The 24,759-nt window shown below is 39.9% G+C and overlaps 1 protein-coding gene and 1 long non-coding RNA gene across 2 annotated transcripts in view; both read right to left on the minus strand.

The window, feature by feature from the left end:
- Positions 1 to 436: 436 nt before the first annotated feature.
- Positions 437 to 24,759, minus strand: part of LOC117894387 (protein alan shepard) — a 135,916-nt gene continuing 111,593 nt past the window's right edge. Inside the window, 8 exon segments of the mRNA XM_034801393.1 lie at positions 437 to 3,142; positions 3,283 to 3,323; positions 4,166 to 4,317; positions 4,707 to 5,305; positions 5,364 to 5,505; positions 8,639 to 8,730; positions 10,124 to 10,182; positions 12,439 to 12,692. Coding sequence (XP_034657284.1) covers positions 4,177 to 4,317; positions 4,707 to 5,305; positions 5,364 to 5,505; positions 8,639 to 8,730; positions 10,124 to 10,182; positions 12,439 to 12,692 — 1,287 coding nt within the window. The 3' untranslated portion in view covers positions 437 to 3,142; positions 3,283 to 3,323; positions 4,166 to 4,176.
- On the minus strand, positions 14,008 to 22,323 carry LOC117894393. Its single transcript, XR_004648871.1, has 2 exons — positions 22,284 to 22,323; positions 14,008 to 14,339 (listed from the first exon to the last, which is right to left on the minus strand). It is a non-coding gene; the product is annotated as an uncharacterized LOC117894393 (long non-coding RNA).

Below are 24,759 nucleotides of genomic sequence, written 5' to 3' on the forward strand. Positions count from 1 at the left end.
ATTAATCATACGAGTAAGTAGTAAGAAGGAAACAAACAGAATAACATTTGCATATTTTGTTGAGGTTTTGGTTTTGGGCTTAGGAAGACTTTTGGCGTTGTGTTTCTTACTTTTTGTATATAGTATGTATGTATGTATGTCTATATAATATGTGTATATATTGTATACATACAATATGCAGATGAACTTCTGGCTGATGCGACCTGACAACTCTAAACCGAGAAATCGTGTTGGCAATCCCCATACACATCATATACGAAAATCAAATCAATTCAAAGACTTGGCTCAGGAATGTTGTTTTATCTGTGAGTGTGTGGGATCCTCTGGGTGCTTTTTGTCCTCGATCTGTCAATCCCTCTTCCCACAGCACTCCACAGCACTCACATCACTTCTTATTTCCTCTTGCGCTTTTGCTTTCTTTTTTTTCTTTTTTTAAAAATCGAAAAAATCACAAATACAATGGATGTCTGTCTGCGTCAGCGTCTGCGTTTATGTGTATGTGTGTTAGTGTGTCTGTGTCCATATGTTGGTGTTTCAAGAAAATAAATATAGGCTAGGCTCTAAAAAAAGTGTTCAATTTAAATTCAAAACTTGCTCCTCCACTTTCCAATCTCCATTCTACATTCTCCAAAATCTACTTAAGAGACGCTTACAAGACTAAAGAAATCCTCGCTTATTAACTAAGTTTCACTAAACGTAGTTCTTCTTTCTTACTGCTGCTTCTCCTTCCTGTTTTTTTCTTCTGTAAACATTAATCTTTTTTTTTTATATCTGTTCTGCTTCTCTTTCGGTTGTTGATCCTAACTCTGGCTAACTCTTCAAAAAAACCCAACTCGATCATTCTCTCATCGTTCTATCTTCCGCCTTTCCTTACTTCTCCTTCTCTTTCTCAAATCTAAACTACAGTTCTACAATTTCAAATTTATTTTCCGTGTTTTGTTTTTTGCTAATTTTTGTGTGTTCTGTTGGTTGGTTTTGCTATTCCCTTTTATAAAGTGTTTGCCTCTTGGTTTCCTTGCTAATCATCCATTTATCTCCTTTGCCATCATTTCCTTCCATTCTCTTCTCTTGCATTCTGCAGAAAAATATACTATACCTAACTTGGTTTTTACCTTCAGTAATATGTCTAAAAAACAGTTAAACGTAAAAAACTGTAGACAGCTACAAAAAATTCATTCATTAAATCGACTGATGAGCACAAAAAATATGCTAAAAACTAGTACAAGATTTATCTCTTCCTCCTCCACTCTTTACTTTCTTACTTTCACTTTCACTTCCACTTCTACTTTTACATCTACTTCCACTCTTTCTTTATCGTTTTCTTTCGTTTTCGCTTATTCTCAATTGTTTTTAGATCTCTAGAGCTACTGAATCTTCTGCTTACTGCAAGTTTCTTATATTCTTTTAGTTTTTTTTTAGTTTTACTTTTTGTTTTTTTGCTAAGTCTTAAGTCTAGTTTTCGCCCCACTTGGGGGGACTCTTTTTTCATCCTCTCTTTTGTTTTTAAACGTTAAACTTATGTTTCGTCTTCTTCTTTGACTGCTTGGATAGCACAAAATGAATGTCAAAAAGGGAGATAGACATTTTTTTTTTTTCATTTTAAAGTTATTTTCGTTTTGCTTTCTTTTGTTTTTGGATCTTTGCTTTATACAATTGCATTTTCATTTGTGGGGAAATAGGTAAAAAGAAACAAAAGATCTGATCTTACCATGCTTTTGTCGCTAACTACGCTAACTGCTTCTTATATTTCTCTTTCTGCTTTCTCTTCTTCTGCTTCTGCTTTGTGCTGTTCAACACTGCTCAACAAAATACAAAATAAATATTACAAATTAGACAAACAGAACAAAACATTTAATGTAGGGGATCTCCTTCTCCTACACTTTTCCTTGTAGCAGGCCACAAAAACAATCAAAATGTTGCCTCTAAGGTAAAAAGTTTTCCCATCTTTTGCTTTTGCTTGCTTAGTTTTTTCTCTAGATTTTCTGCAGTTCGACTTAAGATTTAGGGTTTCTTTTTTGTTGTTCTGATCTTGTTTGTTCTGATGAACAAACTGCTTTTGGGGTTTTCTTTTTATTATTTTCTGTTTCTTCGTTTACTTTTAATTTTCTTTAACATACATTGCACACACATTTATTTTTTGTTTTGTTTTGTTTTGGGTTTCGGTTGCTTCCTCTTTCCATCATTTCATTTCACAAATTTCTCTCTGCTTAGGTTTTTTTTGCTAGCTCAAAATTAGCAAAATATGTTTATATATTTTTTGTATTCTTTCTTTTTCTATTTTAACATTTTCGTCGATCGGATCCTCTCCCGGGGTATCGATCCCCATGCAATTTGAAATCTTTCTCTTTCACTTAACGAAACTAGACCTTAACTAGAATCTGCTTTTGGATTTTCTTGCAGATGTTTCTCAAGCTATCCATTACTTTGCCCCCGTTTGACTTCTTCTCCTATATTCTCCTCTTCTTTTCATTCCTCTCCTTTCTTACATCGATTTTTTTTTTGTAGCAGTTCTCTTTTTGTAAATATTTTCGACTGCCTCTAGTTTGTTGTTCTCTTTAATTTTCTCTGTTGTTAAGCAACTTTGCTGTTTCCTTTGCTGTTCTCTGCGGATCTTTGCTGTTATTTATTTAGTGTATAACTATTTTCTATTATTTAAGTTTAGTCTTTGCTTTCCTTCACTTTTTACTCGCTTCTTTCTTTTTCTTTATGCATGGAAGCGTTGCTTTGCTCTGCTTTGCTTTGCCCTCTTCTCTCTCTCTTTATGCACTCTATGCACATTCTTCTCTCCTGGCTTACATGTATCTCAATTCATGTATCTCCTAAACTTCATCCTCCTAAACCTCACTTATTTATACATAATTTTCTTTTTCTTAGCTTTCGCTTTCGGTTTCTCTAATGTTTTCTGTATCTCTTTTTAAACATTTATTTTAGTGAACTGCATTGTTTTGTTGTTGGTTGTCTGATTTATCTGCTTCTGGATGTTCGATCTGTCTGTTGTTCATGTGGTGGTTATCTTCTATATCCGATCTGTTGCTGCTTCTGTTGTTGTAGTGTTTGATGTTCCTCCTCCTATTGCTCTGGGGCATGCTCTCTCACTCGTCCAATTTATGTAGTACTCAAATGGGGTACTAGTAGATTATAGCTAGAGTGAACGAAACTTTCATTAGTATTCAGATATAATGGTACATTAGTTGTAGTTATAAATCAGGGTATTGGGAGTGGTTGAGGGTATCTTTCGGCCATGGAGTGTAGGGACTCATGCTGAAAATGGATGATATTTACCTAGTATGGATTACCAGTGATTAGACTGCTTAGTAACTATACTAAATATATGAGAGAGAAAAAGAGAGAGAAAAGAGAAATGATGTTGTCGATTGTCATTTGTAGGTTTTTGATTTTGTTTGTTGTATCATTAAGAAAGCAGCAGAAAGAAAGAAAATAAACAAGTAAATTACATTGGTTTTAGAATTATTTGATTGAAATGATTGAAAAATAGTATTAATTGATTGATTGATCGTTTGGTTGGTGGTGAATGAACAGATATCTGAAGCAAACAGGCAAGCAACAACAGGCAGCACTCAAAAACACATGAAGCCGATGATTGTCAGTGTGTGTGTTTGGTTCATGTGGGAGTTTGAGTGTGTGTATGCGTGTGTGAGCAGTGTTGGCAAGAGTGTTCAAGTGTTGTGAAACGTTGAATCCTTGGGAGAGGTTTCTGGTTTGGAAAGAAGCTCTGAATTGAAAGCAAATGAAATGAGGAGGCGAGTGATTTATGATCATCTACGTTGGATATTTGGTGATTGGGTGGTGGGTTCTGGGTTTGGGTTAAGAGACAGAGCGAGAGAGATCTAAGCTCTAAGAGCAAACGGCGCACATGCAAAAGAGTGTTGGTAAACGCAAGAGAGTATCGAGTATCGTGTGGTGTTCTACAACCCAAAAATGGAATAATGGTATGGCAACTAAATCAGTTTTTGATGGTGGGGTAAAACTCGTCTCTTGAGAACTTCATGGAGTTGGTGGGATGGGGCAAAGAGATTTTGAAGAAACTCAGAGGCAGAGATGCACAGAGAGCAGAGAGCGTTGGCCACAGAGACAGGGAAAAGAGACAGAGTGAGACAGAGATTCAGAGACAAAGACTGGGAGAGAAGAGAGAGACATCACTCACCTCGCGAAGACCTATTTGGGAGCGGCTTGATGTGGATACTGTGTGTATGCCTCGTCGGGTGATGCAGCTGTGCTAGCCTGTTCGGAATCTGTCATTGGCATTGTTGGTATAATAGTTGGTGGTGCATAATATGGATAAGTTGGACTAATATACTGTAACGATGGAGAAAAGTTCTATAAAAGAAAACCGAAAAGAAACAAAACGGAAAAATGTATATAGAACAAACCAAGAAGAAAGCAAAAAACACATTTCAAATAAAAACAAGAGAAAGGAATAAAAGAAAAGAATAGAAAGAGTACAAATTAAATATCAAATTATTGAAGATTTATCATTCGGGGGCACACACAAACACGGCCTCAGCCGCATCCAGTGTGCAAAGTGGAGAAAATTCTCTTTCTTTCTTTTCAATTCAAACAGATATCAGCCATATATATCGTATACATATATGTTGTATATCTGTGTGTGGCTGCACACACACACACAAATGTATTCAATAGAAAGAGTTAAGGGGGGTCATGGGGGCATCGATCGATTTGCTTACAGAGTTGCCAATCTGCAGGGTGGCCAACTGTGGCATCATCGTTCCATATGGCACGGCCGTGTCGCCACTGACCATCATCGAAATGCCGCGGGGTTGCACCTGATTGACAGCCTCCGGTTTGTATGAGGTGACGCCCAACTGCGGAGCGGCAGCCATTTGCATGTACTACGAGAAAGAGAGATTAACTATACAGGACCGATTCCATTGAAAACCCATTCAGTTACTCACCTGATCATCTACCTGAGTGATCGGCTGGGTCATCATATAGCCGGGTATCCACTGGGACCCAGCCACTGGATAGCCACCCACCTGGGGGGCACCAAATCGCGAGTACGGCACACCAATGGGTGTGCCCACATTGACGCTGACACCGTTCTGCTGCATGCTCGGGTCATAGGTGACGGGTATGCCCTCGGCGGAGACATCGCGCCACGCACGGGCATTCGGATCGGGGGTCTTGAAGAGATTCTTCTTTTTGGGTCCGCCATCGGCGAACTTCACCAATAGTGGATCTTTGGCACCCGGTATTGTGTTACCATTGAACATCTGAATAATTTGCTCGCACTTCTCGCGACTCTCCATGCGGGCAAAGCCAACGCCTGTAAAAAATAATCCATATAAATAAATAGATGTTGGATATTTCGAAGTATTGCTTACCCTTTGAGTTCATTTGCTGATCACGCAATATTCTGGTCGAAACAACTTGTCCGTATTTCGATAGCATTGACTCCAGATCAGTTTCTTTGAAGTGGGGCGGCAAATTTGCAATATACAAATTTGTGGGATCCTGTTCCTGTTGCTGTGTGGTTGTTGTATGTGGATTTCGGGTCAGAGATCAACACACAGGAGATTGTTGTTGGTTGAAGGATCAATCGAATTGAATCAGTTTTAAAGTTTGGATTTGTTTTGATTTGTTTGTCGTTGGACACAAATGGTTAAACGTTACACAAAAGCAATTGGCATTAAGCATTGGTGTACATTGGTGTGTTGGGTGTAGGTGTGTGTGTGCACATGTATATGTTTGTGTGTGTGTTTATTTGTAAAAGAGAGAGAGAGAGGGGAGTAGAGAGAGAGATTAAGAACATAGAGAGATTTTGTCATTAGTAAAAATTCAAATTTCTTTCCAAAAATGTTTCTGTGTTGTCGAACTCTTTATCTTGTCTGTTGTCTGAGTGTGTGTTAGTGTGCGTGAGTGTGTGTGTGTATCTGTGTGGTAAGTGTGCCTGACTGCTATGAGAATGTATTTTTGTGTGTTTATGAATTGCCTCACAGACTTATCTTAAAACACAAAATACAGGAGCTCTCTTTGAGAGAGCATCCATAGACCTATGACAAAAAAAAAAATAGAATCCCCCCTGAATATCTGGTAGATCTGGTGTTCCCTCCTTGCATAGAGTATGGCAGGAAATTGATTAAAAATGGCTTAACTAAGTTAAATACCTGATCAGCTGATTTAGTATAAAGTATGTCTTAGGGTTTTAAATGAGATTCTGTTTGTTCGTTTATACTTAGAGTTAAGATTGGTATTTGGTTTGATTTGATATTTTGGCCGGCACAGGTTTGTAGCAATTTGCGTACTCAAAACTCAACACAACAACACAACTGTTTCAAGAGCAGGTTGCAGTACGAGTGGTAGATGGAGTAGTAGTAGTAGTAGTTGGAGTAGTAGTACAGGTTGGTTGGTGGTTATATACTTTTTTTTTGGCTGGCTATAACTTCAAAATACACGAGTATACAGTTTATACAGTTGAATATATATTTAGTTATGTGGAATATATATTTTTAATCAAATATATATAGAGATATATATGTATATATGATGTATTAGAAGAGAGATAAAGATAGAGAGAGAGATACGCTATATGTAAATATGTTTTTACTTGTTTCTATTTGTGTGTTTGTTTTTTGTGGTTTTCTATGGTTTTTCTATGGCTTACCAAACGGTTTAAGGCCTACGCAAATTAATACGCAAATACATGTGTTTGTGTGTGTGTTCGGCCTCTCGATTACAAAAGCTACTTATTTTAGCCATGTTCTGGCCATGTTTTTAATGAGCATTTAATGCCTGACCCCAGAGTGGGAGAAGGAAGAGTGGGTAAGCTCTTTTTCAACGGACATAACTTTTTGATTTGTTTCACAGAAGATTTAATATATGCAACAGTTAATTGCCAAAAAGCTTTCGATACGGATAAGTATACGGATTCCAACAGATTTTCAGCAGATTCCAGCATCCAGCAATAAGCCTCTGTTAAGTGGCTGCTAATTATTGTTTTGAGGCATGTTTGTTACAAGTGGAAAATGAAGATGTTGCCGATTGGATGGGAGATTTTCTCTACTTAAATCAATGAGTGTTTTTTTTCTGCTAGTATCTAACCAGATTTACCCAGATGTTTAGGAACTAAACTACAATTAATGAAACTAATAAAAATTATATGCTAAAGATAGATGAATATTTTACTTAAGTTTTAAGATAAGTTTTCTTTAAAGCTATCTTGAAATGTCAACCAAAATGGATGGAAATAAGGCAATTATCAAAAGTATAGGTTCATGTCCTTATAAAGTACAACCAAAGATTATAGAACACATCCTGATATAATAAGAAATTTACTTTAAGTCTTCCTTATCATCTCAATCACTTCACATCTGTTTCTATCTGTTTCTTTTATAATCTTTGGTGTTCTACTTTTACTCTAAGGGGTGATAAATGTCTAAAAATGTACTTCAAAATGTAATGAGAACAAAAGATTATTCCGTACTTTCTTTATGACTAACTTGATGGATTATACGAAAGGGTAGGGCTGTATTATATACATAAAGCTACACCTATCAAATGTCTTCATGGAGGATTCCTATGATTTGCTACGAATTTATACCATACGTACGAGTATGTGTATGTATTTATGTATATGTATGCTTTGTATACCTAATGAGCATGAGATTATTATACGCTATAATTACAATTAAATACCTGTACTATAATGCTTAATGCAATTAATTTACCAAACAAATCTCTCACTTATGGACACTATTGAGGGGGAAATTCTGTATCATATTCTATAATTCAATTGTATTTTTTTGCAACTGCTAAAGGAAGATTAAAGAGAAGGATTATTTATTTGATGACTTTCTGCTTCATAACTAATGGAATGCCATTAATAAATGCATTAATTCTCAATCGAATATATCGAATGTACACTAAGTCTAGGCATTTATCGATTTTTGTATCCAATGGAACTACCTCTAGCGAAAATGAAAAACCAACAAAAAGGAGCATTAAGTTCTAGAATTTTGATTTTTGAGGTTTCTTTTTAAATACTAAACAAATTGTTTGTAGTCTCTATTTTGGTTATAATGGAGGATAAGTACGAGTATGTGTGGTTTTTGGTATACGACAAACGGTTATACAAAGAGAGTCTTGAAACAACACTACGAACTAGGGGGATGGGCTAGGGGATTGGGGTTTGGTCTTGGTCTTGGACGGGAAGGGACTTTGGGTTGGGTTTCTGGGTGGAAATGATACACAAAAATAATAAAAAATCAAAAGAATACACATTTAATTCAAAAAAATAGATTTGTACTGGCATTTCCACGCTTTGGAAGGAGTCTAATTTCTTTTCCAGAAGAAGAATAAAATAACTCATCAAAAACCATGAACCAAAAAGGAGAAATCTAAAGAGAAACTTAGAGAAAACTTAAGTAGAAGGCAGCTGGTGGAGGCGTGGTCAGTACAATAAACGAAATGAATGAGCTGGGGTTAGGCGTGGGGAGTGATGAGAGATTCAACTGGAGTGGGGGGTTTCTCAGGTAGGTTCTAGGATTTGGGCTTGGGCTGGGGATGGGGATCTTCTTTCTGGGCGGTGTGTGGGGGGTGAGTATTACTTGCATGCAAACAAACGTACAATGGCCGGCCTATGAAGCACCCAGATACCCACTTTGGCCATCTGAGCTTGCACGCCCTTCCCCTGCAGTCCCTTGACGGCGCACTCGGCGAAGGCTGGCTGCTCGAAGTCGACGAAGCCGTAACCTGCAAAAAAGCATATTTTGTTTTTGTTTTTCGTTGTTTTTTGTTTTTTGTTGTTGTTGTATTTTTGTTTTTTGTGTGTTGTTGCGGGTGTCGGGTGGGTTTGGGGGAATTTTTTATTTATTTTTATATATTTTTTTTCAATTGCATGTATAAATATATATATAAAATATACAAAGAGAGAGACAGAGAGAGATAGAGAGTGTGTGGTGTTTATTTAGATTTCCAATCGGTTTTTTTTTCGCACACAAATTGAAAATTTAAAACGGATTTCAATCAAGAACCGATCAAATAAATACGAGAAAAAATGGGCATTGGGGGTCACGTGCAACGAAAACAAAATCGAAACAAAAACAAAATATTTGTTGAGCAAGAGCAAAAGAAAGAGAAGAAAAAACGGGTGAAAATTGAATTAATAATTAATTTGGTTTCAATTCAAGTAAATACAAAATAAATACTACAAAACAAATCCAATTAAATTATTTAAAGAGATTTTTTTTTTAAATAACTAATAGAAAAATACTAAAAACTCGTTTGAAAATCTCAAATAAACGCTAGAAATACTAAATCAATATTTTAAACAACGAATTATAATTTGAAAATATTAAAAAGATACTGAAATAAAATCGATATTTATATTAATACACGCACACACACATCGACAGTGAAAGCCTCTCATAGTTGTACAATTTTTACAGCTTGTTCAGTTATCGGTTATTTTATTGTATGTATAGAGTATCATTATAGTCATTATCATTATCATTATCATTAGCAGTAGTAGTTTGGGGTGCATCTGTAGCAGTAGATAATACTACTGGTAATACTTGATTGAGTATTTAGTATACAATATCTATGTATATATAGAGTGGAATGCATGAATGACACGATTGCGAAATGAGAAGAATAAATCAAACTCATAAAACTCATATGGAGAAGAAGGAAAATCAAGTGAATATAATCGGAATATTTCCAATCGAATGTTTGGTATGTTGAAATCATTTCTAAATAATATCTATACAGAGGATACAATAATGTTGAAATTTATATTTTCGTATAACGAACAAGCAATAATATTTGACAATGTTTTAAAATAATAATAAGAAAAATAAGTAAGAAGAACTTAATGGAAGTGGAAATGCTGAATGAGGATTTACATTCTTCGTTTATATTTTCATTCTCTAAATTCTCTGATAGGTATTCAGCATTCCCCCTCCCATAAATAATCAGAAATTAAATAATATTTCAATGAAATTGTAAATTATTTCTTTTATTTTTTTGGTTTGTTTTGTAGTATTTTGATAGGTATTTTTTTGGGTACATAAACACATACTAATAATACATATACGAAAAACACACATAAATAAAATAATGATGAGAATGGTGAAGAAAAAAATACCTTTACATTTGTTTGTTGTTTTATCTAAAATCGCCTTGGTTGATATAATGGTTCCATATCTGCAAAGTCGTAAACAAAAGAGAACAAAAATGAATTAGAAGGTGTGGAGTTATGTGTAGTCGAGTCAACCGTTTAAGGGGGGGGACAACGAGTGGGATAATCAGATTATAAACACATTCATGTATCTCTCGCTCTGCGTGTCTGTTGTCTTGTGGCACGTGGCATGTTGTACCTTTCGCATAAGTAATTAAAGTCCCATTAAAATGCAATTTTTATGCTCGAGGCGCTCGAAAGTAGGCAATGACTATCTGTATCCCATTTTCACCTCTGCCGAACGAACGAACCCTTTACGTATCCCGTACTGGGGCGTACCCCTTTGAATTGCTCATTTATTCTTGCCCCATAATTGACTTAGTCCGTGTGTCCTGTGGCGCTCCATTTCTGCCTGACAGCCATCCAGCCTGACTGCCTGTCAGAGCGCTTGCTGCCTGATTGCCTGCCCTCCCCAGTGGACTGGCTTGGAATTAAATCGATATCTTCTTAGTTACAACTCCCCTGCCACCGCTCCAACCGATTGAAGCTCTCCCCCTTATAAATACATAGTTATAATAACATTAAAGCCTCGAGCCTCGGCTTTCCCTTTGCCTTTGCCTTTGCCTCCTCCTTCTTTAATAAGCCGCTTATTTTGATTGCCTGCAGAGCTGCAGAGAGAGAGGAGTCTGCACTTTTGCTACCCCGTGGAAAAGAGCTGGCAAAACAAATTAACCTTCTATTTAATTACTTGACTTATTACCAAGGAACCTGCTCCTGCTCCTGCCTCCTGCCATTCCCGAGACTCTTTCTGCGATGCTTTTCCATTAGTTTTTTATGCTTCTGTGACGCCACTAATAACTTATTTTTTATGCATGAAAAGAAAATGCGAAATGGAAATGGCATTCGCCCGTTTCGTTTCGTTCATTCGTTGATGTTGACCCATAATTAAGTGGTACGGGGGTGGAGGCACTTGTGAAAGGCGGGGGGCACGCTGCGTATGCGTAATACCACACACATAATAATACGTTTATTTCCCCACCGCACCGCTGCACCATCGCCTCACTGATTTCTCCTTTGCTGGTGGTTTCCCCACCTTCATTCTCCACCCGGAAAACATTCAATTTTTTTCGTTTGTTTGTTTTGCGGCCATTGATGAAGCGTGCGCACTAATTAGTGGATTTTGTTTAGTTTGCAGAAACTTCTAATGGGCGGGGGGGAGCTGGGAAGTACGGGGGGAGCAGGCTATCATTTTTCGGGGGTTACTTTTTGGGCCTCGACCGACCATCCGCAAGAGACCAGAAGGGAGGGTGGCTTTGATGGCATTTTGGGGGTGACGCAGTCAAGCGGAAGGGACTGAGGCTTAGCCCCTCATTAGCAGAAGGGATGACGTGGGGTGGAGTGGTCTGCGTGGTGCGGTTTTGATATGGATTTAGGATTCCTTCTCACAGAGAGTGCGAAAGTGAGAGAGGGTTCTCAATCAATAGTCCGTCACATACAACATTTCGGTTCCGGATGGATGGCATTTCGTATGCTTGATGTGGCTCCAAAAAAAATTTAAGCCTCATCTCAAAGCTACAATTTGGAAATTTATTGTGTGGAGATGGAGGAATATCTTAAGAAAAGAAGCTGCACATAAATTATGGGAAGACATGTGTGCCATGCCTAAAGATGGCAATAATTTCGCAAATAGTGTGAAGATGGGAAAAATACTAATATCTTGGCTAAAACAAATGGAAAATGAACCGTCTGATTTCTGCTTGAGTCAACGCTTCATTTGTGTCATACACTAACTGCAAAAATATCCCTAAAATGTAAAATTTCTCGCACTATCGAAGTACCCCTATCATCTACATTTGACGTTCTAAAGAACACCCCCAATAGTTCCCTCGTTCATCGATCATAGCAGCAGAGAGTCCATAAAACTTTTTGTCAAAGGCCTTTCCGCCTCAAAGAGCCATTAAATCGCTGGCTGCTGCTGCCTGCTGCTGCCCAGAGCGCCACAAAAACAATTAAATTGAATTTGCATAATGGCCAGCCTGCACGCCCAGGGGCCACAGCCTGAGGGGGGACCATATACCATCTTCTATGATAATACAATTTAATATGACAGGTAGACCGCAGAGACAAGAGACAGGACCACAGGGCATGCAGGTTGCAGGAATGCAGGAGATGCTTGATTGCATTCATATCTGATTTGAAGAGGCTTCTTTTTGGGAGTGGACATCCGTATACATAGATTGCTTATAGATATGGATAGGGTGTGTGTTTGTATATGTACTCACTGTGCACACATATTAACTAGATCCTTGTCGGTTGTGCCTTGCTGCAGTCCGCGTATATAGAGATTTGTCTTTGACAACTGCTCGCCGCCCTGCTGGTTCTGGTTCTGAACGGTGCCGTTGGGACCCATGTTCGTGTTGGTATTTGTCGTGTTGCTCAGGCTGGTGCTCAGTGTGCCGCTCTGGGAGCCGGTGTTCGAGGAGCTGCTCGAGTTGGTGTTGCTCGGTGAGGCTGCCGTTGGCACACGCTGACCGTACTGCAAAAGAAGAGAGAGAGAATGGAAGAAGCATATGAGTATCTGGTTGAAAATATGGTCAAGTTACTCCTTATGGTATTTTCCCTTCACATAATCTGTGGATGACTATGGGCAAAAGTATTTTTATTGAAATTCCATCTGAAAATAGCTGCCATTCGAAGTTATTGAATGCTGCTGCTGCTTGGCTCACACAATAGATACGGCAAAAGCTATGGCTATGGCTATGGCTATGGCTTCGGATAGGTGGCAGCAGGAGAGGCATGCCCCAAGAGGGCGACACTGAGAGACATTGGCATGTGGACGACAGCCATGACGATGGCGTTTTTCACTTAAAATGCCACACATGTGCGCCAGAGTGGGACAGAGAGATGGTAGTCCCTGCCAGGAGGAACTCGGCTTCAGGATATTTTGGCACTCGTAGGAAGGCGTTGAAAATCTATAAAATTTGTATGCAACAAACAAAAGGCTTTCCTTTCCCATTCTCATTCCCAATCCCCTCTGCCGCTGCTGCCATTGTGATACATTTTTGAAAATTTGCCAAAAAACATTATTTTATTCGAGCGAAAACGCTGAAATATGCATACCACCCAAGGGGGCAGGCAGGCAGCGGGGAAATGTAGGGAAACGTAGAAGAAAAGCAGAGCGAAACCCATACCGAAAGTTCAACTGGGGAAATTCCCGTGAAATGCAAAGCTGAAAATGAAGCGAAATATTTCTTCCTCTCTCTCTGTGCAAATAGTGCAGCAAAAGGGGTTAAGGGTGCGTTCTCCTTCCTTTTTTTTTGGCAAACTTTTGCACCCAACCACAAATCCATTTGCATCCCCAGGGGTGGGTGGGTTGGGTGCAACGCTGCTTTCTAATTGATCCAGAACAAAAAAGATTTAAACAAGCAAAAACATTCTCAACGGACGTCGCTCATGTCAGCCCGCGGCTTTGCGGCCATTTGTGGGTCAAATTGAAGTTGCAGACAGAAAACAGAAGAGAATTGAATTTGATTCGCATGGAAATTTAATGCAATTGGATGAAAATTAGATTTTTAGTCATTTGATTGGGAGGAAAAATAATTGACATGAAAAAACGGTTTTTTGGGAATTTATATGCAGTCACGCATTGGCAAGCAGAATTGTAAAGGAAAGGTGATGCCTCCTCCCCTTTAAATCACATCCATGAGATACACTTTAAGTACAGTTTAACCTTCTCTACAAAGAAAATTCTCTATCCACATCATTCTCTCTGTGTCTGGCGCATGCAAAAACATAATTAAATAATAAATTCCGCCAGTAAATTGCAAGTCTTTTTATTTTGTTGTTGTTGTTGTTGTTGTTGCTCGCAAAGTCAGCGAAAAAAACACACACAAGAGGAAAGAGGAAAAAAACACTCATACGCCCTGTTGTGTGCCAATGAACTTTCCGCGCATTCTTAGCATTCGGTTGCCTCTGTGGCTGTCGCTGTCGCTGTCTTTGCCCCTCTGCCCCTGTGGCTCTTTCTCTTTGTGGCCTGTGTCCGTCTGTGCCTGTGCCTGTGTGCCTCTCTGTCTGATAATGAAATTATATCGTTCTAATAATTTTATGCGCACAGCAACCAACGGAGCGACGGACAACGAACCGGCAAATCAGCGCATAAACTACACATGAAACCACCAGACAGCTACACACAGATACACCACAAACTTCCAGCTACACACAAACACTTTCAGATACACCACAAACCAACAGATACCACAACTATATATTTCTTTTTTTATGTGTGTCACGCCAAAATCGGCCAAACGACAAGTCGGCTGTCGGTTGGTTTTTTGCATTTTATTTAATTTCCTCCCCTCCCGCTCCCGTTCCCATTCCCTTTGGCTTTGCTTTTTTATTGTTGCTATTCGCTCGCTTCTGTTTTTTTAGTGGTTTTTTTGTGTATTATTTTTGTTTGCAAAAAAAAATTGCGTCATTTGCAAAAAATTTCGCTCTGCGAATTTCTGCGCGCAAATTCGAAAGTTGTCTCTCTTTCTTTCTCTCTCTCTCCCCTATCCCTCTCTTCTATTAATTATTTATTTTCGCTTCTATCAATTCCTTGTCTTTTGTTCTTCGATGGGTAGTCGTAGTCTCTTCCTTTTATAATTCTCTTCCGCTTTTTGTGTGTGTGGGCCACACACGTGTGCCCTGAGACTTTGGCCAAGTGTTCCCAATGCTCCTCAGGTGCCCTCCTCTTGGGCCTCTTCTCTTTCTCTCGCCACTCGTCGTATAAGCAGGCACACATTAGCACACGATGATAGTTTTTTGGATGTGTTAACCCCTCTCTATGGACGATTATTTATGCGCATTTAATTTGTTTACTTATTTATTGCATTGCCACGAAACAGCAGCAGCAGGGAAGAGGAGCGATTGGGAGGTACTTCTAGAAAGAGCAGCAGCAGGTTGATGGCAGTGGTTAAGGTGGTTCCCCCCACCCGAAAGCGAAACAAAAAACTAAAAATACCATTTTAATGGCATAAGCGCAACTTTTTGATTGCCTCGCAGACGAATGGTAGGACGATGGTAGGAGCAGGACATAGAGGGGAGTAGAGAATGCCCAAGGACGAAAGGGAACACAAAGCAAAGGCTGATGGCAGGAGGACAACAAACAAGAAACGATGTCGTCTTCGATGACGATGGCGGCGGGACACGCAATTGTTAATGGCCTCAAAACTTATGGCCCACCATTTCGTTTCGTTCTGCGCTCTCTCCGCCTTCCTTTTTTATTATTTTTTAGGAGATTAGACAAATGTTCATGGGCTATAATGGTAGCGGTAGGAGGTGAGCTTCAGGGAGAGGCAGGCAGAGCCATGGGCAACGTTCAGGCAGCAGGCATTTGGCGCAAAACTATTTTGATATGGGTCTGAGGATGGGCTCAGCCCCGATGTCTTTTTCAGATATCGATTATGAAGATTGACAGACGACAGTTTGGGGGGCATTTATTTGTCTGTCTGTTGTTTGCTCTAATACCCCTAGAATTTTCCACTTAAAAGAGGTCAAAGGGGTCAAGTGTAGAGACAGGTAAAGAGAGGGAGAGAGGCGCGATGGCAGACTGGAATAAGTGGAAATCTTTGAGGAAAAAGCCCAAGGGAATATCAATAGAAATTCACAATAAATTTCCATTCATCGAAAGATTGAACCAAATGACAGAAACAGAGGAAGATACAGAAACAGCCACAAGGTTCCGATCTAAATACTTTGGTTGGGAGGAACTCAGAAACATAATTCAGTTTTTGTTTTATTTTATATTCATTAAAGTTTGTTCAAACCAGTTTTCACTGCCACTAAAAACAAACAACTGAAGCCCAAAGCGAAATACAAATTCAAAGAATTATAAACATGAAAAACTCAAGGTGTGATTTTGATCCATTTCCAGCCGCCACACACATCCGTCTCCAGTCTCCAGTCATGTTAACATCTCCATTAAAAAGCATTAAAGAAAAGATTCTCAGAAAGAGAAACAGAGATCAGAGATCCATGCGTTGGTCTGTGGGGAGTGGGAATGGGCATCTCGCGGTCCGTGGACGAGTCACGTGCCACCGACAGAAACAGAAGAACAGAAGTGCGAAATACAAATGGACTTTGGGCATGATTTATGGATGGCGACAGAGCCACAGCCACATATAAAACATAATTCATTTAAGTATTTTCTTTTCTCCCTTTCTCTTGAGGGTGGGGAATAATACTTCCCAGTCAGTAAATCAGTCTCAGAAATCCACTCCATCAGAAGATTTTGTGACATTTATTAAGAGTATTTGTCCAAGTACTTCCAAGGCTCAAATGTGTCCATCAAATTTGGTTAACCAGAGGAATAAGAAAGGAATGTGGCCTAAAAGCCTGGACGGACAAACATCATTGGACGGAGCCACAGCCACCGTTCGTGACTGCTCAACGTCGTAGCTCAACTGCTCTTCCAATTCCAGAGAGAAGTCTTTCCCTTTTCTAGCTGGCGAGGGTGAAAAGTCATCAAATCAAAGAGCAAAAAGCAAAACAGTGGAAGGGGAGATGGAGGTGGAGGGGAGTGGAGGCCTTAATCCCGAAAATTTTCCATCTGATTGCAAGGGTGGTGGAAGGAAAAGCCACATAAAAATGCCTCTCACGTGACTTATATAAATTAAATGCGTAGCAGAAGGAAGCAGGAGAAAGGAGTCGGAGTGGGAGCAGGGAAAGGGAAGGGGAAGGAAAGCTGGCACGAAACTCAAAGATACGATAGACGGATGAATATTCATTCGAATGCCAGGGAGGGAGAGCAGGAAATGTTAGCCGTTATCCCATCCGAGAGAGGGGCACCCAATTCCGATTTCCCACCCAATAATTGACGCAAGTCATGCTGCAAAGGTGGCAGGTGGCAAAAGTCAGGGGTTCTGGGGCCATGACATGCCAATGCCAGCCAGAGATAGAGATAGAGATAGAGAGAGAGAAAGCTTTCCCAAGAATTTTCGTATCATCTGCTGCCGTGGCAGGTGGAATTTTCTACGACCCCCAAAAATATACGAAATAATTGGAAAAAATGAGGCAAAAATGTATGAAATATTTCCCGCCCACAAAAAAAAGCTGAAATATTTGCAGGCCTTCAATCGATGGACAAAGAGAGAGAGCGAGGCCTCCATTCTCCTCACTTTATCATTTACTTATAGGAGAAATGTCCAGGTTTAAAGACATTTCAATTTGTTGCCTTTGTTTCGAAAAAGTTCATTCATCCTCCTCCGACCTTCAATGGAAAATTAAGGCTCTATGGTCAGGTTGTTTGCCCGACTTTTATGATCTGATCATGATTGATAAGGAAAAACAGAGCTCAATGACTGCACGATTGCTGCATTTGGAAATCTTATCATGGGCATGTGATTGAGTTTATGAATCTATTTCCAAGAATATTTCTAGTACCCCAATGCAGTTTCTAGCGACCCCATAAATTATGGGGACCGCCCATATGTTCGCAATCCAAGTTCATATCTATTTATAAATAAATGAGAAAAATATTTAATAAAATTCTATGCCATTTTTCGAGCAATTAAGTTTTCATTTTGCGGCTACAAATTATGCAGATTATTTTCATATTTTTTTCGGTTGCTTTTTTACAGTTTTTTCATTGATTTAATTAATTTTTTTTTTGCTACATGTTTGATTTAACATTAACTTTAACTGTAGCTATTTAATGTTTAACCAGAGGCTGGTTTTCCTTGGTTTTTATGGCGCTTTTCTGCTCTTCTTTGCACATTTCCCAACGACACGTACCGTAGATCTGCATTGCCTTGCACTTTGTTTTATTTATAAAACGAATTTCGCATTGTTTGGCATATTATTTTTTGAATATAAATTAAATGTTGCGCCGCAAAACAAGAGCGAGAAAAACTGTTGATAATATTTCATGTAACTATATTAAAGTATTTTTTTGCTATACAAAATTTGCATATTTTCTTTCAGAGATTTAATCAAAAGACAGAGAGATTCCGCTCATCAGATGTGCCTCTCTATGTGCCTCTTTGATTGCAAAAGACTTTCAATCAAGCAAAAAGGTTTCTCTGTTTGTTCTACGTGATTCGGAAAAAGTTGGTAGCGGGTTTGTGTTTATTCTATTATATTTTTTCGGTGTTTTATCTGGAATGAGCACGTGCTTTGATGCTGAGAGAAAGGGGAAACCAACAGAGATAGAGAAAGAGCTCGGACTGTGTAACCAACAGCAGAGATAAATTATCTAAACAATTGCCACAAGATTAAAGAAGATTCTGCCGAGACTCAATTGGTACATTTCTGAAGGGAAAATCTTTATAAAAATGGCTTACAAATTGTTTATTTCACTTTGGAATTCATCTATCTATCCGAAATTAGGCATGACCCCTCAGATTTAAATATTTTGTTTATATTTAATACGAATTTCCATAAGAAAATCCCCACACAAACGTTTATTACCCTGTAAATTCCATTATTCCATCAGTGCTCCCCCTGTGGGACACCAACAATAGAGTTGCACAACAACCAACTTAACCGCAAACAACATTTTGTTGCTTCACACAGATACTCGCAGATACTACTCGTACGGGTGGAAGAAAAAGTGTATGACAGATAGGAAAAGTCATGTCTGATATTGAAATGTGGCAGCAACAGGGGGAGTGCGGCGGCCAGAGACGGACTTGTAATCCGAGAGCATGCCTCACTGGTCGCCGGTTCACAGTTGAAATCTCATGTCACCGCCAGATACTCTCACATGAGCAGCAGCAGACAGAGATTCAGATATCAGAAAAATATTCAAAATAAAGCTACAGCTACAGTTACAGTTACAGTTACAGATACAGCCCCTCTGTGGGTGCTCTCCTCAAGTGGGTGAGTGGATGCTTGAATGCTAGTAGGAATATGTGTGGGTGGGTGGGAGTATGGAAAGTAGTCACAAAACTCGAGACTGGCGCGACTCGATGCTTGGGGGCCATTTGCCGACTTTGACGCTCAAGAAACTGCAATAATTTTATTGAATTAAAGAACATAACTCAATTGAGATAAAGGCAGAAAGAGATAGAAAGAAAGAGAGAGCGAGAGTGGTGAAAGATCATTATTTCTACTTTTTACATAACAGCAGAAAAAAGGGTCAAAAGTCAACCGAAATAGGGATTTACAATGAGAAAAATTAGCTGAAAGGGAAAGGAAATAAAGGCAATAGTTACCACATAGAGGCTACAACTATAATTTATCATTTAGATACTTTCATTGTCACAAATATATCACAATTTTCGATGAATCCATTTCATTCTTCGTTTCACAATGTCATGCCCCGTCAGGTTTTGTTCCCGCAATATGCATGAAGAGTATACGTGATTCTATGTCAATTAACAATCGATTCAATGACCAACAAATATCATTCACAAAATTCATAATCATTTGATTCCCATGAATCACTCTTTTAAATCTTTCGAATTGTAGTTTTCTGAAATATTTGCACTGATTGCAGGCAGGCACTAACACTTTTGGAACACTCTGAAATATTTCCCAGAAATAACACTCGAAATTCTCTGATAAAATGAGAGAGGAAAGACACAGGTACAGATAGAGTGAGCGAGCGAGAGGCAACTACAAAAGAGTGAAATTTATCGCCAAATGAAACACTAAAAGCATTTTAGCGCGATTAGTCGCCGGTCGTCCAGTGGCAAAAGCAGACACAAAATGTGCTACGAGGGGGAAAGGGGAAGTGCTGACCAGACAAACAGACAGAAGCAGAAGCAGAAACAGAGAGGGAAAGAGAGACACAGCGAGATCGTGTGTCATGGAGAGGGACAGAAAACAAGAGGGGAGCTAAGTGCGGTTTGGCCAAACTCCGCCTTGTCTGGTGCCTTCAATGGACAGTCGTCGCTCGGTTCGGCCGTCTGCAGGTCTTTCGCTCTCTCTCTCCCCAAGCGTTTCTCTGTTCGGTTCCGTTCCGTCTGTTGGCAGAATACATTTAAGCATTAATTGAGTGTACGATTGAGCGAGAGAGGGGAATGGTAGACAGTTGTTGCTTGTTGTCCAACACCATCTCCTATTCCCCTACGTAGGACCCTCCATCCCTACCGACAGAGCATTTCCTCCTGAGGTAAAATGCAAGTAAATAAGATTTTAATTGAAGCTTTTAGCACGGAAATGGAATATTAATAGAGAGCAGGCTGATGATGAGTTCTGCTGCTGCTGCTGCTGCTGCTGCTGCGTGGCACGCTAACCCTTTGCCCTCCTTCCCGGAGGGGTACTGCTTATATAATCCATGTTTTTCCATCAATTCCGATGGAAATTTTTCAATCTCAGGCCAAAGTTCATTTGGATAAGCAAAAAGTTCATTAGAAATGGGAGCGGGAGGGCGACATCTAATAGGGGCTCTCGGAGGAGCAGAGCCTGGGAGCCTGTTGTCAGGTGTAATATCAATCCACCTCCCTCTCCATTTCATTCTTCTTCATAATTGCTCCTGTCAATTTCTGTGACTCCTGCCCCAAAAGTTCTCCCCTTTCTGCAGAAAGGTTTTCTGCCCCTCTGATTGGCATCTGCACAAATTGGTAATGGCAGCAGCAGCACCAGCAGCAGCAGCAGACGCCTTCCCCTCCAACCCAAATGAAGATTGAAGTGCTGGGGGTTAGGGGGTATGGAAGGTAAGGTATAATATTGACCAAATTAGTTAGGGAATGTCAATCAAATGGTAATTCAATTGAAAAGTGTCCACAACAGAAGAACATGGAACGAGAATGAGGGGTGCATAAAGGAAAAGCTCCACAGCAGAGGAAACACGAAAACAGTAGCATGGAAATGGAAATGGAAATGGGAAAACTTCTCAACAGAAGCAACAAGAAAAGAGTACAGATGCACAATGAAAATTCCCTCAGAAATGGCACTTGAAAAATGGAAATTAACGGAAAGGGAAAAAAGATGAAGAGAAAGTATTCTGAGTATTCCGAGGGAGGGTTTTCCTTTAAAGGAATTTCACGGAAACTAAGCCTATAATTATGAAATTTCCTAGAAATGTAAATCAAAATGTTCCAAGAATGTTAATGATAAAATAGTTCATAAAATTGTATTAAAATAAACGCAGTAAATTCGCTTTCGAGTTGCTTAGAAATTGGATAGAATATACTTAGGATATTTCTGAGAATTTACTTGAATTTGATGATGGAAATGCCCTAAACTTTGAACATTTGCGAACTTTTTAATGACTAAAAACTTCGGAGTGTAATATTTAAGTCACGGGAGAAAAATACATCATAATACATTAACCATATTTATGTGTGTGTAATTGTATGGGAATTGTGGATGATTAATGCCTGATATATGGCGCATGATATTTATACACATTGCCACATTAATGGCACTGACCACTAATCGCAGAGGGGGCAAGATAAAGAGAGAGGAAACATATTTCTGAACTTGGGGCAGCAGAAAATGCGAGAAATTTATGGCAAAACGTGCAGAAAAACCATCGAGTGGGAGGGTAAGCAGAAGGTAAAAGGTTCGTCCCTTTAAGGAAGAGAAAGAGAGGGGGAAAATGGAGTTGGCAGAGCAGAAAAGGAGAGGGAAAAAGAAAAAAAAAAAAAGGTAAAGGCAATTGCAAATAATAAATCATATCGTGGATGTGTAAAATATTGACAAAGAACGTGATCGGAAGCGGGTGCCAAAAGAATGGTCAAACGGATCTCCGCTCACTCCTTACACCCCTCACTCCATGCAATCCCCTTCCCCTCTGTGTGCCATAATTAAACACATTCATGCCGCCACATTTAAATTTAATTAAGGCTGAAGTCTGAAGCCTAAAGCCAACGATACAATGAGAGAAGAATGACAACAAACACTCTCCATTCTGCACTCTCTTCTCTGCCTCCACTCTTTGCCTCTTCACACGACTCTCTGTGCTGTCTCTTCCTCTATAAATAATGAATGAAACGAGTCTCGACACAATGAATACTTTGAATCTCTGCGAATGGGAAATGTGAGTGCGTGTCTGTATGTGTGTATGGTGTGTGTGTGTGTAGCGGAAGTAACACTTAACTTAAAACACGAGAGAAAAAGCGAAGTGGTAGGGAGGGGAGTGAGGCTTAGAAGATGGATGAGGGCACACAGAGAGAGAATAGTGAAGTGCACTTCACACAAACACACACACACACACACACACACACACACACACACACACACGCAAGTGTCAATCACACAGAGAAAGAGAGAAAAGACACAGGGGCACAGAGTACCCGAAAAGATGACAAAAGTAAAAGAGATACAGAGTGGCCCTGCTCCCTCTTCAGAAACAGACACACTCCTCTACGCTCTCTCTCTCTCTCTCTCTCTTACTCCCTCTTTCTATCTCTCTTTCTGTCCCTCATTTGTGTGAGAAGCATGCGGGTATTTAAATTTAATTTGCAAGCTGACAAAAAAGAAAGCAAAGACGATTTCATGACACTTCTACTCCCTTAAGTGTGTCTCCCCTATCCATCTCTCTATCTCTTACTCTCAGATGGACCGGAAGTGAAGAAGTGTGTGTGTGGGTCCCTCCCCCTAGACCCCACTCCCACTCTCCATCCAGGGAGGGGCTACGAAAAAGGAAAACTTCTCCTAAAAGCCAACATCCAGCACACAAACCCACATTTTCTGCTGGCATACCTCTGTCTCTCTTGCCCTCACTCTCCATTTGTCCTTCTCTGTTTCTCTTCTGTAAGTGGTTTTCTGGTCACTCTATCAAATTCTGTGTGGGGGCAGGATAATGGGCAGTGTGGGAGTGATGTGTGGTGTCGGAAGTGCCACTCATTTGTATCTTTAGTGAGTGCAAAATTCGAGCGAATATTTACCAAAAGAGATGGAAAAGCCTCCAAGAAATGTCCGAATCCAAATTGGAACCCAAGCACACATGGGGAGGCAATGGAAAACGGCAACTAAAACAATTCCATCCAGCAGAATTTTCATACAATGAGAACAATCTCCAAAGGGTATTTAAGGGATGCACATTCCACAGTGCAGATATTTCGCCTGCAACTGCAGCTGCCACTTCCACTGCGGTTGCCATTGCAATCCGTTAACAATTAGCTAAATGCGAGACGACTTCATTTCCCAAACAAACCCCCAAAACCGACAGCCAAAAACCCCATCCAAAAGGCAGAGGCCACAACCGGTGGCCACTCTACAAAATCAAACACACGATGAACGCCACAAAAGCAATCCCCCTGCTGCTGCTGCTGCCAAGCACCTCCGCGTGGTGCAAACTGATTAAACCTTTGAAATTCCCCGCTTTAACCCACTGGAAGGTGCTGCAGGTGCTTGCTGCAGTGTTGTTTCTCCTCTTTCTGGCTTGCGGCTGTTGTTTTTGTGGCTGTTTCTGGGCGAACGATTAATGGGAAATGTTTAATCACTCATACGCCACATGCCCAGGGAGCCAGAGATAGTGTAGAAGAGAAGGACAGAAAGACCGGCAGAGACATGACAGAGAGGAGAGTCACAGACAGACAGACAGACAGGGGGGAGAGAGATGACGTTACCACGAGACAAATGTGTCCCAAGAGCAGCCGCTAGCCGGCGGAGTGCAAACAAAACGCCTACGTTAATTACACTGCCCAACACAGCACTGGACTGGACTGGGTTGCGGGGCTGTGGAGCCGCCGCAGAAACAATGAAATTTAACAACTAAAGCAAACTGAAGCTTAATCTAACGAAGCACTGCCCCTCACCCTCCCCCGCTGCCAATAGTCTGTGTTTGTGTTTGTATTTGGGGAGTATCGGTGTATCTGCGAGTTCGTGCGAATTGAAAATGTGACTCATTTCAACAGCAAACCCTCCCCCTCTCCACACAGTAAAAGCCCACAAAAAAAAACCAAACGCAAACGAATTGACCTTTAAGAGGGAGATAGCAACAGAGAGGGGAAGTGCTAGAGAGAGAAGGCAAGCCAGAAGAAGTAGAAAAAAAGCCATAAAAAGCACCTGACAACAGTTTTGTGGCCAAAAGAGAAGAAAACACAAAATTGAGCAACAAAATTTCAATCATTTTTTGAATGAAGCTGCCGCTGCCGCTGCTGGTGCTGGAAGTGCAGGTGGAGGAAGCGGTAGAGATAAAATGAAGAAATGATGCAAGAGTAACAGAGTAACAAAAAAAAAGAAAACCAGCTGAAACCTAAGGGAAATATCTATGTTTGGGCTAAAGAAATGTACTTTGCGGTACCTTTTACTCGCTCTTTCATTGTTAACCAAGAAAATTACTTCAACTATGTGTCCATTTAAGTCGAGATTAATTCTCTTATACTTTAGCTAACAGATAGAAATTAAACCATAAGAAAAATCATCTAAGTTGAATTTCTTCCTCTAGAAAATGGGAGTACATTTTTCTGCCACTAAACTTCTCCCTGTTGGCCGATTCTTTCCTTTCTTCTCTTATTCGAAATCTTTACTTTTCTTTTCCCTGTTAACCCTCTCAAACCTCTCTAGGCTTAAACCTTTTTCTATATCGTTGCAGTACAGTCACGGACTCACCCTCTCAATGTGTGAGTTCTATTTCCTTATTTTTACCACCGCTGACTCATTTTCCCTGAATGTTTCATTATACAATTGTTTCAGTTGCGTCACTTGATCGCTAGCATAGGGACGGA

The sequence above is a fragment of the Drosophila subobscura genome, chromosome J (genome assembly GCF_008121235.1).
Source record: "Drosophila subobscura isolate 14011-0131.10 chromosome J, UCBerk_Dsub_1.0, whole genome shotgun sequence".
NCBI classification, from domain to species: domain Eukaryota; kingdom Metazoa; phylum Arthropoda; class Insecta; order Diptera; family Drosophilidae; genus Drosophila; species Drosophila subobscura.